The sequence below is a fragment of the Atractosteus spatula genome, chromosome 9 (assembly GCF_055471065.1).
Source record: "Atractosteus spatula isolate fAtrSpa1 chromosome 9, fAtrSpa1.hap1, whole genome shotgun sequence".
Taxonomy (NCBI): Eukaryota; Metazoa; Chordata; class Actinopteri; order Semionotiformes; family Lepisosteidae; genus Atractosteus; species Atractosteus spatula.
In genome coordinates, this window is record NC_142714.1 from 42079426 (window position 1) to 42094472 (window position 15047).

The 15047-nt window shown below is 38.0% G+C and overlaps 1 protein-coding gene across 1 annotated transcript in view; it reads right to left on the reverse strand.

The window, feature by feature from the left end:
• The window catches only part of arhgap36 (Rho GTPase activating protein 36), a 30590-nt gene extending 16235 nt beyond the window's left edge, over positions 1-14355 (reverse strand). The window contains exons 1-3 of the mRNA XM_088925310.1: positions 14012-14355; positions 5816-5972; positions 877-945 (exon numbers count right to left, since the gene is read on the reverse strand). Coding sequence (XP_088781436.1) covers positions 877-945; positions 5816-5951 — 205 coding nt within the window. The 5' untranslated portion in view covers positions 5952-5972; positions 14012-14355. The remainder of the gene's footprint in view (positions 1-876; positions 946-5815; positions 5973-14011) is intronic.
• Positions 14356-15047: the final 692 nt, after the last annotated feature.

Here is a 15047-nt window from a genome sequence, read left to right on the forward strand (position 1 = left end):
TCAGTTCCTAACTTTTTTAAATCTAGTTTGATTCATACCAAGGTCGTATGAATCATGCAGCAGAACCTGAATAAAGTTTGCTACTATTCTCTGACATAGCCTGATGTCTGCAAAACCTCATAGTTTGTCAGCTGCAATGCAAATGTTAACTAGAAATTTGTATGTGTTCAGAACAGGACGCACCAAGGATGGGATACTGTGTGTGGTATGTGGTTGCCCAATTGATGACTTTAGATTGCAATCTGAATTCTCAACATGCCTCCTAGGAGCACAGCTGTTCCCAAAGAATAAGTCTAATTCTCTCATTCTTTGTCATTCAATCTGGGAGATGAAAAGCAGAGACATTCCCAACAACCAGGTACTTGTTCTGGTTTCTTGCTATAGACATAAGAAATATAGGTTTCATGCTATGAACACATGATTGTGTTTCAATGTGTGATCTGCACAGGACTTGCAGGCTCCTGCAGACCAAAAATGACTGAAAATTGAACTGTAGCATAAGGAAAAAAAGATTCAATATTACATCTGTGGTTTGTGCAACTATATACAAATTTACCCTTTTATTTTGATAGCTAAATCTCAGATGTGTTAGAGCCTGAGATTTACAGAGACCTGAAAAACTCCATTTGATCATCTTTATGTGGTAACAATCAGGGACCCCTGTTCATAAGTAAAATTGCTGAACTGGGTTCCCCTGTGTGCCATTTAAACTGATCTTGAAAATTTCAACCCAAGCTTCATTGGCTAATATTACTTTTTAGAGTCATTAATATTTGCTCAATTGCGCAAAACAGGTCTCCTAGAGATGAGCCCACCAGTCAAGCAGCAATGTAAATTTTGTATTAGAGCCCAGAATTTTGTTCATTTGGCACTTACCTCTTTCTTTTTTCTCTTTGGAAAAGGAATCAAACTTTCTTCTCAGTGATTTCCTCCTTTTCTGAGTTTCTGTAAGAGAAAAGACACTGATAAGAGTGTACTCATGGCCAACATATCTGTTTTTAATAAATTGAAAAAAGAATATATAAGTTGCTACTCAATTGCTGAAATAACAGATGCATTCAGCATGCTTCCTTTAAATGGGAAACTATCATTACTGCAGGAAACTGCTATTACCTCTAAAACACTGAAGAGTGTTGTTTAAGGTGGGTAGTTTTCAAACCTGTTTCAGTAATTTTTTTCCAGATTGTGACATATTGCTCCACAAAACGCTTAAGTGTTCTATTCACAACAGAATCTTATATCTTTCAGTATCTCAAGAAATTATTCAAATTAATCCAAACATACAAAATATATAATGACACTTCTATTTTGTTTTCCAGTGGGCCGCATAATGGTTAACTATTTTTTTCATAACAGTTCTTTCTTTAGTCCTCTGAGGCTCCTATTTCAGGCTCCATTGTTTCCTTTTCAAGTAAACCAAGCTGAGAGGGTGGGGATCAGGGCCCTTTTTAGCTTTGCTTCCAGCACCAGGCCAGATGTGTCTCATTCTGAGTGGAGACTCAAAGGACAACAGCACAAAGAATTCACAAACAGTACAATCAACCCCTATGGAGAGGGCAGCTTAGACAAGGTCATATTCCCATGACTGCAGGAAATTGAAGTTTATTTCTAGCACTTTTGCAATATTACCAGTTACCCAGGGTAACATCCTCCAGCTCTGCTCATTGTGGCCAATGGGAAGGTCATGTTCACAGCTAAACCGATGAATGTGCTTATTGAGGGCTAATGTCTAATCTCTGAAGATCCATTGCAAAAACACACAAAAATGTATTTTTCCGCTACTTAATTTTTTTTACGTTCATCTCCTCATTTACAGTATGTATCCAAATTGATTGCTTTCTCTTCACAGTTTAGAATGAATATTTGTTTTCTGTCCAACCATAAAAGTAAATGCTCTTTGATCTCAGTTAAACTGATGGAGGATAACGTGTATATTTTGAAAGCAAAATATACTGTACAGCACGGCCTCAGAACGCAGCATCGTGACACAATGGAGGAATTCAAAATCCGGTGACAGTCTCCTCTTTGGTTTGGAGCTTGAAATTATTTAGATCCATCATTAATCATAATTATTTTTTTCCATACCCTTGGCTCCTTTGTAAATCATTGTGTCACTTTATCCTAGCTGGGGTTCTGATGCCAGTTTTTATAGACTTTTTTATTTATGTGTATAAAAAAACACATTGTACCATTCAAATAAGCATTTACTGTACTGGTTTTTGAACACTGATGGGCAGATAAATCTGTCCAGTAACAGCTATAGATGTTTCTACAGTATTAATGTTTCAATTAACAGGAAGAAAACAGGTCATGATGCAGGACAGATTCAGAGAAGTCAGGAGCAAAGGGTATTGACTGAAGTTTTGGCCTTTAGTAGCGGTGACTTGACAGTCTCCTAGATGTAATGATTCTATTCCACTTTCTGTCTTCTCTACTGTTTGAAAAGCAAGTTGCAGTTTGTAGAGAGGTCATTTGAAGTTAGACAAACACAAGGTGCTCTCTGACAGTCCATGGGAAGGCATAAATAAAACAAAAGCAAATGCCGTAAATTAAAAATATCTGAGGGATTGCTCATAAGTGTATGAAATACGTTTTCCCACAGAGTTTATTGACCCCCTTGCATTTGGTCAGCAGTCTTGAAAAACAGCATTGTGCTGTTATGTTAGACTACAGCCCTCCAGTATTTGGGAGGAAATTAATCTCCCTGAAGAGAAGAATGTATTGGAGCTTGCACACATTTACAGCACCTTCCACAAGTCAACACAGAAATCCAAAACACGTTTTTAAACACATGGCCCTTCTGTTCTCTCAGATGTGCTTAGTATCTATGTTTAGGCACGTTTGGAGAGAATTTAGCATTTTCCTCCAGATAATATTTTTTTTACGTTTTCCATTGCAAAGTGGATTTTAATTAAATCCATGTATTCATGTTTGTATTGTCGTCTGGTTCCACTATTTCCCAGAGGCTAGAAATCTGCAGGATACCACTTCAGAATTAGCCTGGCATGCAGTGGCTGAGCTGTGACATCCTGTTCTGAAAAACCGCAGTGTAACCATGGCAATGCAGAAACTCCTCAAGCTTACAAAGTATCGACTTCCATGTTAATCTGGGAGACCCTTAATTACAGTCTGTTATCTGTTACAGGTAAATGTTTTAAAACAGCCATCCATCCATTTTCTAACCTTTTCTTGAAATGCAGGGCAGGGTACACCCTGGATGGGATGCCAGTTCATCACCGAGCAGACACACACACAAACACAGACATGCACACACTCACGCCTGGGCCAATTTTCCCAGAATCCAATCAACCTACCATTATGTGGACTGTGGCTGGAAACTGGAGTTCCAGGTGGAAACCCACATGAGAACATACAGACTCCCCACAGATTGTACCCCAGGTCTGGAATTGAACCCAGGAACCCAGCAGTGGGAGGTAGCAATGCTATCCACTATGCCACAATGCCACCCAGTAGAGCTAATTTAGGAGAATACTTAGAAAACAATTGGTTTTGAAGAGTTACAGTTGCAGATGATCTAATAGGAGGAGTGACAGACAGAAATCGCAGTAAGAGAATTACTAAAGACAAAATCATGGAGTGGGCAGACACCTGAGAAATGAAATTTAACACCGATATCTGCAAAGTGACCCAGCTTAGAGGTAGAAACATGCAGAATACCTATTCTGTATTTGGATTCTGATCTAGAGGAGACTTATGATGAAAGCCAAGCCATCGTGGGCTTATGTTGATTCTTCTATGTTCTCATCCAGTCAGTGTGGGGAAGCAAATTAAAAAGCAAACAAGTGGAAGCCAAAAAAAGTGTGCAATTTAAATCTAGAGAAGTCATGCTTAAACTTTTCAATACACGAATTAGATCTCAATTATAAAATTGTGTTCAGTTTTGGTCACTATTCCACAAAAAGGAAAAGAAAGAGGCTGTGATAAGAAAGAGGATTTTTATACAGTATATGGACAGGACAATGGAGGTGAATTGGTTCAGAGTTGAAAAAAAAAGAGATTTGACTGAAGTAAATGAGATCCTTAGATGGGTAAACATGGTCAAATAAAAGACTCACATACTGTAAGTGGTCACAATTGGAAACTGAAAGGGTGTTCATTTAGGACAGACAATAGGAAAAAGCTCTATATACAAATAGTTACAGGTGTCCAGAGCAGTTTTCCAAACCAGGTGACTGAGGCACAGATTCTGGGCACGTTCAAGTACTGGCTAGGCGAACTACCAAATAACCAACTGAACTACTAAATAATAAATTTGTATGTTCTTACTGCGACAGTATTTCTTTTTTTGCTGTTGCGTGGAATATGTATTTATATATTCTGTAGCCTTTTGTTATAGAGAAACAGGAAGTGCCCTTGAACATTTACAATAAACCAGTGCTGAGACGATACTCAGTTCTATTCCAGTAAGGCAAGGTTTTCATTAGCCCAACCAAATCAAAGCAACCAGACACAAATTACTTCTTGTGCACAAAGACGTTTTTATGAGGACATCCTGGCATTTACTGTATGCATTGTTAAGGTATCTATTTTCGCCAATTGCATAATCTCTTCGTATCATTTTCATCTTTGCCTTTGTGAAGATAAATACTCCATTACTCATTCTCATTCCACTTAATATCCAGAAAAGTATCTTGATTCCTTAATAATTACCTCCATGAGTAATTTAAGTTTGTTGTGTCTAGTTACCCTGTTGATAACACAGTTCAAAGCTTGGTACTTTATTATATTTGACCTAATACATGCTACTGAATTTAAACTCATTTCAGTTTAGCTTCCAACATGAACCACAACAACTAGTCAGATTGAATATATCTGGTAAACATCTGCATCCAAAGAACAGCAATGTTTTACAATTAGCTTCCACATTTATCTGAATGCTCTTATTTCTCATTCACACTTGTTTTGGATGACATGGGTCCCTTGAATGTTTTGAGGGCTTTGAGATGAAATGTGCTATATAAATGCAAATGTATTTTCCTTATTATTTTTTCACACCTCAACCTATAATGCCAGTGGTTGGCATTGATTAGTACTGAACCACACAAGCTGGAATATCTCACTTTCTATTGGAGATAAGGCCTTTTGACCAAACTGGGTAGGAAAACACATTTTCAGTTATTTTTAAATCACTGTAGTTACATGCCGATGTCTCTGCAGCAGCACACAAGCACAAAATGACTCCTGCTGTCAATTTTAAACAGATTGTGTGGGGTGGCACAGTGGTGCAGTGGTTAGCATTGGTGTCTCACAGCTGAGTAAAATTTCTAGGCTGCTATCTGTGTGGAGTTTGTATATTCTTCCCGTGTTCGCATAGGTTTTCACTGGGTGCTCCGGTTTCCTCCCACAGTCCAACGACATGCTGGTAGGCTAATTTGCTTCTGGGAAAATTGGCCGTGGAGTGTTTATTGTTTGTGTCTGTGTGTCTGCCCTGTGACGGATTGGCATCCTGCACAGGGTGTACCCTGCCTTGCGCCCTTTGCTTACTGCGATAGGCTCAGGCTCCTTCACAACCCTGAATTGGACAAAGTGGTTAGAAATCGGAGGGATGGAACCTTTCTGCACATGAATGGCTCCAACATGCTGGGTTAGAGACAATATCACGTAGGCTGGGAGATATTTATTTCATCGTCAAGTGATGCGAGAGATAGCTGCCATGTTGCATTGAGGACTAGAACCATCTAGAGAAGCCCAAGCCAAAGACCTAATAACAGAATGGCACATTGGAAAAGAGCTGCATCTTTCCTCTAGCTGGCCCCCAGTTCTTCAAAATGAAGTGAGAAATAGGTAATGGTACCTCTGGGAATGCTAATCTTGCATTCCAGCTCTCGTTCTTCCAGATGGGAGAAGGCCACTTCCTGTAGTCTGGCTCTCTCGAGCTCCGAGAGGCTCTGGATAGGAACTGGATGAAGTCTGACAGTCTGTCCAAACATGGTGGTCCACGTATGATCAACCTGGAGAAAAAAAAAGAATATGCACACACATGAAGGGAAAAATAAATAAAAAAGAGCGAAGCAGATACAGTGAGGTCAAGTAAAATCAGGGTTAAAGACCACAAAAACCACACAGTATCATTTTCTTCTGGAGAGTAACACGCTTTCTCTGAATTTTCATGCTTCGCATGTTTAGCACAAAATAAGTCACAATAAATTCCAAATTACTGAGAGGAAAGTTTAACTCCAACAGGCTATTAATATGAGATTATTAAATAGTTTTATTAACAACTGCAAGTGTGTGTGGCAGAGAGTTCTTTTAAAAACAATGTCTGGCTCTACTCAGTCCTGGGAGTGTTGCTTTAGCTGTGGAGAATCCCATGGGTGTTATGTGCAATGCTCTTTATCCAACACTCTATTAAGCCATAATCTGAACTGCCAGCGCAGCAGGAGATTGTGAGGCCAGCTGAGTGTTGGCAGTATTTTATCACTGCGATTTCTGCAGAAAGAAAACAACTGCAAATTCAGTTCTTTCTTTTAGTTCAGAAGTGAATGACCCAAACACCAGAATCAACCATGTCCTCACCTGCAGGTTAAACTCTGGTTTAAGAAGAGCTTATACCAGAGGGTCTCCATCTGTGAAAAAGTGTAGTCTTTCCAGTTTTACTGTGTATAGGCTGCCATTTTTCACACAGTCATGCTCAGTCCGGCAGTGTTGCTCAAATGTCTTACATTATACCACCTGTGGGCAGGGTTGTCAGTTGTATCCATTACTTTACATCCTCCTGTTGTTCAACAGAAGCCTGTGTGCACCCCACTGCCACTGAACTAGAAAAGACAATGTGTTTATCCTGAATGCTAGAACTGTAGTCCTGCCAAAAAGTGTTCCTTTCCCTCCTAGTGTTTCATTGTGCATCCAACCTTAAATAAGATTGCACATTAATTGCACAAAAGAAGTGCAAAAGACGTTTTTTGTTTGGCATTCCTGAGTGCAAAGCAGATGGATCAAGTTCACACAAAAGATTTCAAGACCCTGGAGAAAGGCTCCGTCGCTGAAAAGAGAGTCCTTAAATTATAGAGGAGTGTGATTAATGTGTATTGAATCCGCCCTCTTGACTTTAATTGTGCCTGGTGGCAGCTCAGAAACACTTTGTCTGAGCAGGAATGCGGAAAGAGGGGCTTCTGCTTGGGCAACAAACCCAAATACGGCCAGCTTCAAGCCACATTCAGTGATTCATACTGTCCACCTGGAGTTTTACACGGATCAAAATGCTTTCCAGACTGGGAAAGCTTTAGAGTGATTCACTCATTTGTAACTTTGAAATATCTATTTAAAGTGGGGGTGTAGTCTAAACAGCACATTAATGTCTCCAGGAGTTGGAACCCAAAACACTGCAATCAACAACGCGCTACCTAACCACACACATTCCTAATTGGGTTCAGTGCATCATAGGGGTGATGAGTTCTGAAAACTTGTCTGGCCTCCTCCTTACATGATCGTCTGCACCTACATGCTGTAATTAGTGGGAAATGGAAATAGAGACTTAGTGGGATTATATTTTTTATTAAATCTTTTGAAAAAAAGTAAAGTACAAACTACCAAGTGGATTAGACCTTCCTGTTTAAACTATCTTACATATGTTCTTTTGCTTGTGTTCACTCAGTTACAGGAGTATGAAAAAAGTCTGATCTTGTAAGATTCAACTTTGCTTCAAGTTCAAAACTCAAAACTGGCAAAGAAAGTGATATGAGGAAACTGGTGTTTATTTGTTGGAGATGTTCTGAATCAGGGAAAAAAAACATCAGGCTCCAAAAAAAAAATAACAAAAAGGGAGTTATAAAGAATAAAATAAAAGTCAAAAGGGAGTGAAATCCTCAAGAAGATTATAAGGTCAGGCAGCCCCACCGGCCTGCAGACACATTGCACACACAGAACTAATGTCAGCAGAATTCGTTTCAGTCACATTGTACCAAAAAGAAATCATGTCAAGTAGCAAAACATCAATTCTTCAATCGCCAAGCTCCAAAATGAAAAATTGAAATGACACGTAAAACAGAGTGACAGTCAAAACGTGCCTTTACTTCTTTGGGAATATAATGGGGATTAAATAACAGATCAAAAGGATTCTTTTAAAATTGTGCCGTAATATTGTTGTTAGAATTTTTTTACCAGCCTCACCATCACATTTAACTATGTTGCTTTGAAAACTGGGGATGTTTTGCAATTCACCCTTCTCGCAATTTTATCAAATACCCTAGGGACACAGACCTTTAACTGTACAACAGGAGTTACTCAACTTCCTAGCTTGTGAACCCCATTTCAGGGAAAAATCTAAATCTAAATTTAAACATGAACCCAGATGTGTGAGTTGCCATTATAATAAACTGTTATAATAATGCTGTTATTGAGTTATAAAGATTAAAAACTGAGCACTGTCAGGTCAGATTTGCTTTGTGAGAGTGCTGATTTTACACACTAATAAAACTGGGGTCATGAGATTCCCTTTTTTTCCAAGAACATTGCACATTGTACATTGATCTGAGCTGTAGAACAGCTAAGATACTGTACAGCACAGACAGCTGCAGAATTATGATCATATATGAATTATTTACCAAATTTGAACCTGTTACCTGTTTCCTCTGCTCCAGTAGAGTAGAGCAGCACTGTATTCCACACAGTAGCATTTTTACTGGAGTAGCTTCTCACCCTTGAAGAAATTGAATGATTTTGGAAAGATGTGTTTTTCCGCACAATGATCGGAAAATGTTCTGTTGCTCTTTTTACCTTTTCTCTACAAATTCATAATATTTTGTCATAGCTCTCTTTTGTCAGCATGCTTGAAATTTAAGCTTTGAGGACCTTGCAGTAATGGAACAGTTTCACAGACCCAGCTCAGAGCTGCAGTGTCACAGGACACCAGTTTCGAGTTATCCTCTGACACAGCTTGGTTTCAGGAAGGAAACACAACACAAAAAACCACAACTGAAACGGAAAGGAGAGGGGATTTTTGCTTTGAGCGAGTTTTCCTTGAAACCCTTAACACATGCAGTATGTTATTTCCTCTTAAGGAATGTCTTGAAGTTAACCACAAGAACACACTAGTCTGTTTGCTTGGCTACAAATGTGTAGAATAACTACAAAAGGGTTTCTGTCTTCCTTACAAAAAAAAAACAATTTCTGAAAAATCCCAGTTTCTGCAAGATGCTGTATAGTATATTGCCTAAAAACAAAACGTAGTGCAGAAAGCATTTGCATTAAATTTACTATTCAAAGATATTGGTAATCCTCATTAATGTCTTACTTATGTATGCATATACAAGTAAGATTATTATACTACATTTACTGTATCTTTGCCAGATCTGAATAAAAATAGAAGAGTTTCTTTGATTTTAACAACTGTATTTTTAACCTGTCTTTGTATCTGCAGTAAAGGGTAAAATCCTAATTATTTATAGTAAATAGTGACAAGCACATAAATAAATTACAACAAACAATAAAAGCATTGGCTAATGTCAAAGACCATCAACAAAACTTAACCTGATATTTTGTTACTGTTACCAGCACATACACTGTGAGTTTTGAGCACAGGAAAAATTTTATATTACAGGTAGGATAAATTGTATCGAGAGACAGATTTCTCCTACTATGAAATGTATGTGTATGTAGTTCTGGCTTTTTTTTCTTGTTTTCAAGAGAATACCCATCTTTACATAGCTCAAGCTTTAGAATTCCATTCAAGCCGTGCAGACATACTGTTGCAAACAAGAATGAGAAGCAGAATACAGGGACAGTACTCTTTGTGCCACTATCAGCGGCGCAAATAAACTCCTATATTCTTGTCACTTTTTTAGTTGCAAATTATTCTGTTAAATGTGATAAGATTTCCTGTGCTAATCTAGCAATTTGGACTGTAAAAAACTTTGAATTATCTTAGACAATATATTTAAGTGTACTTTGTAGCTTACTGGACCACTTTGTATGACAAACTCAGGAATGCAAAGCAACTTATAAAATGAGCATGAAGACAGGAAAGAACATTAAAGATTTGGTATAACCACACACACCTATACATATGGCATCTAGTGTATATACTGTACGTACACACATTCACACTCAAAATTCACAAACTGCGTGCCATGAGAGGAGAAGCACAATGCACAATGCATGGTTGTTACTGAACTCATCTTATCTACGAAACATGTATCATTTTTTAAAGAATAAAGGAAGTAATTTCTGTAACTACCATAAAAACAAACTAAGGTGGATTTGGTATGAGAATGTTTTTGACATTTTAAGATTCCTAATGCACTGAAAAATGTTTTTTTACTGTTTCCTCCTTCATTTGAAGACCTACTTTTTGAAAAGAAAAAAGTGTACCATGCTAGAATATGAAACACCAGGTATCACCTCTGACAGGTGAAAAATGATTTGCACCAGTTTCCAAATAGAGAACCCCTGACAGCATTTCCATAAGGTGAAGCTTAATGCTGTTGAAAATGAAATGAACACAGTCCATATCTTGTCACAATCGTCTTTCCACAGGACTAAGCTTTCAGGAGATAACCACTTAAACTTACTGTATATTGCCTATTAACCAGCCAGCCAGCTAATAAGGCAAACCAAATAGTAAATATAGCAAATGCAGCAACAATAATATATCCCCAATTATTGTTACACTCTTTTCCTTATTTTTATTTTAGTTTTTAACCATTCTAATGATATATTTATTTTTAGAAACCAAACTTATTCATACTGCCACAGTCTTTACCTACAGGCCGATATGAAAATCATTTAAAATGATCTCATTTTAAACAACTACAGATGTTAACCAAGATTGTTTGCTGTTTAATGCGCAGTGAGGAGAGTCATTTTAACACGTGAGCACTTCACTTAATCGAGATACAAACTGCTAATATGCTAAAAAAGTTGAACAGCATAGTTCAGTAGTACATTCAAATAAAGCATTTTCTGAAAAGTCAAAAGAGCACAGGTTAGAGGGTGCATGTTGACAACCAAAGACGTGGGGCCGCAATAGGATTTATTTTAATCTCAGCAAGCACTTTTGTGCAAAACCCATCTCTGATGTTTTTAGAACAGTAATATAATCTTAGCTCAAACCAAAGAATCCCACCTGTTTATTTTTTTACAACTTGTGGAAAATGATTATTCCTTTTTTCCCATAATCTGATACCCTCACATGAACACAAGTTAGCAAAAGCTGGATGAACTTTAACAATTTCAAGTCTAGAAACCAAATTCTGTAAGAACCTAAGAAAGGTTACAAAATGAGAGGGAGCATTTCAGCCTATCTAGCCCAGTTTGTAGTTAATTCATCCGAGGAACTCGTCCAGACAATTCCTGAAAGATGCTAAGCCAGCATTTTCAACAATATGGCTGGACTGATTGTCCCACAGTCCCTCAACCTTTTGTGTAAAGCATTTAATTGATATCTGAGGGCTGTCTATGCCATCACAAATTTGCAGTTCTGTCTTCATTCTCTCTAAAGAGGCTGCCACTGTGTGCTACTGCCAGTAATAAGTAATTAACAGGAACTGAAAATACATGAAGGAAAGAGAAATAGAAGAAAAATGAAGCTGACACTTTAGCAACCACAGTAAACAGTAAAGAACGTTTTTGGTCTCTATATACACTGATGACAATAAATGTCTAAGGGCAATTAACCCAGCATGGTCAATTAAAGTGTTGTATTTTGGAGTAAGTGGTTTGACAAAGAAAGGATATTGATTCCCTTGTCAATGTAAATATCTTCTGAACATGTGCAAAAGAGCTTATTGGACTGAATTCTAAACTTGCCCTTGATCTTTTAATGATCTCTGCAGTAATCTAAGTCTAGCACGTGTACATGATGTTCTATTCAACAGATGTCAATCTTGAGCTTTTCTTTGTAACTGTGAAGTGGAGATTCTGGTCTGCTCTCTCATGTAGAGCACAGTTAGGTGATCAAAAAAGCGATCAAATTTTAGATTGCTAGATGGTGTTTGCTTGGTCAAGACTGCTCTGCAGTTAGAGTGTGAACTTTGTTTATGGTGAAACGATGCATGAAGTGAAGCACAGCGTATCCCTGATAAAGACAGCACTCTGTGAGCATGGCGTCTCCTCCCTCAGACCGCACTGAACCCATGTGTTTGTCTCTTTTGCCACAGATATACACAACAGTACAAACAAGCAAAGAAAGTGGCAAAAGCTGTGAGGAAACGTGCTTGTCGGCGCTTGTCAGTTTGGACAGGCAGACGGTTTGTCCATTTAATGAACCCAAATGCCACTGTAAGGCCAGGGGATTCAATCAATCTCGTTAGGACAGCCTCAAGGTGGATTATCGGCTCTTCTGAATGAAAGATTACCAAGCGCTCTCTCACGGCCTTGGGAAAAAGTCTTAAGGCAGAAACCTTGCTAGAGAAAACACAGGTTGTGAGGAAATGTTTTTCATTGATTTACTTAATTTTGTCTCGAGATGGAAAAGGCAGATCACTAATGCAAAGAGCTTCAGAAGGCTGCCCATTGTATTTCTGTTATTGGGTTGCTTGCTTCAAGTTTTGTGAAGCCAATAATCATGATCAAAAACCCATTCTGACTGTACTTATTCAGACAGGTCTCAGACGTGCAGTGCTTACCTCCTCCTGACGGCAATGAACAATCTCTGTTTATAACCCTTATTTTTATGTCTTCCTCTTCATTCATTCCTCCCATTCACATTTATACATGAAGTGACTATATTTGTCAAACTCTAAATCAGTAGTAGAATACAGCTTCCAGTCTGAAGCCTTTTATATGAATATTTATAAATACACATACTGTATACTGTATATGACAGCTACCAGATGCCCTTGAATTATTCTCATGTTTGTATTACATTTCTTTGCAGAACCTGCTGCTGAAACACATTAAAGTAAAAAACAAACAAGAGATTTTACTTTGAATGAAAGCACACACAATTCTCCCTGTTTTCATTGATCATGTAGCATTTTTGTCATTCTGTTGAAACTACTAGTGCCATTTCAGTGAAGCCAGTTAAATGCCAGCAATTATATTTTGTTAGTTGTGTGAATAGGGGGGTGTGTGCAGTTTGAAGTTTGAAGTAGCCGTTTATTGTACATACTGTAAATCATTAAAACAGTTTGACTTTGTTATGAGTGAAGTTATGACATCATTTTACTTCTGCGTAACTATATTTATATTGCCTTGGAACTATAATCATTGAAAGTATGTGTAACTCTGAATTTATGCGTTAAAAATTATACTTCCTCCACATATGGTTTTAATCCAACAACAATTTAGACCAGACTGAGAAATTTCCCAGGAACACTTTCTATGTCGATTTCAGTTAGTTACATATAATTCCAACACTTACTATAGTTAAACAATAACAAGAAAACAACACTTTTCATATAAAGAGCACAACAATTTCCCAACATCAAGTTCCACTTTATCAAATTTGCAAGAACATTGCCTCAAGGCAGCACTGATTAATGGTGTGAGAAACTAAAATCTCTCTCGTGCTCTAACAGGATACCACTAATATAATTATAGACAATTATTTTGCTAGTGTTGCTTACAGATCACATAAGCATGAAAGAATATTATTACTCAGTTCCATTAGTAAAGAATTAGAAATAAAGAAAACTTGTTTTTTCACAGAAATAACATTTTGCACATAAGCAACATTAGAAGTGCAGGCATACATTGTATTAGAGGTCAAATTAAACCCCCTTTTTGGAAGAAAGAAAAGACGACACATGCTATGTCTTTTATACAAATGTATTTAAACTGAATTACCTTTGTTTTTAAAGAACTCAATCTATGCATCGTCTAGAAATATTCCAAATACTTATTTTTACATTTTCTCTGCTAATTGTTTTCTACATTAATGGATATCTGTGACAGTGTACCCAGGAGAAAAGAATGTGTTATTTCAAAAAATAAAAGGACTACTGTGTGTTTTGCATTTTGAGATTGGCTTCAATCTGGCAAAGTTTAAGCTTCTGACAGTTAGACACAACACAAGCCCACAGCAGAGCAAAGTAGGAGCGCTCACTTTTACCTGCAGCTTTGCGAAGATGCGATGGGAACGTCTTGCCCCAGAGAGCGGCCTTGCTCCGTTGACGAAGGAAAGGAATAAAACAGCGGTGATCCAGTGTCAGCGACTTGGTTAGGCGCTGCAGACAGTCCCAGTGCAAGCTCGACCCTCTTGAGTGCTATTCTGCTCCTTCCATCTGGAAGCTACTAAAGTAAATCACTGAGAGAGATCTCTGCCAAGAGCAGACTTCAAGTAAACACGCTGCTCAGTGATGATGTGTGGTGGTGGTGGAGGGGTATCCAATCACAGGATTAATGACTGTGTCTAGGACTGTATTTCCCTGTGACTTTGCTGTGCAGTACATTTGCACTACACACTAGGAAGGTGTTCAATATCTCCATTCTTAAAGTTGCTGCTGTTTTATCGTGTTCTATTCTGACTCACAATCACAGCAATTGTTTCCCAACTGTGACACTTTGAGCTAAAGCAGTTCTGCAAATGTAGAATCAACGCAGTCTGAAGAAAGGGTTTTTGGAGGGGGAAGTGGAGGAGGTCTTGATGACAAAACTGGAGCTTATTGATATTGCCACTTTCTAAAATTTGTATATAACACTTCAATCAAATTTATCCCACCCGTAGAGTCACTGTCTTCATTTCCTGCAGCATTTCCCCACATGCAGATCAAATATCCAACGCTCTGCATGACGGTCAGTGCCAGCCCCTGCTCTTTTTAATCCGCCGACGTATGAAGGCTTTCATAAGATTTACTCACAGATCATCTTCTTCAGCAAAACATATTAAATTTGGCTTTTAATCTTTCACGGGGTCTTCTCTAGTCTACAGTATGACGAAGGCAGTGAAGAGGCAACGAATGCCATCCGGAAAGGCTCTTGTAATAAAATCAACTTGACAAAAATAGTGAAACAGGAAATGAAAAAAGCAGTGAGAGCACACAACCCTGCCCTGTGGATTCAGTTTCTGATGAACAAAGTTTTCCAGGGTTTCGACAGACCCCTTTCGTTGGTCTAGTAAACTAAATCATTTTAATCACAAACAAAAA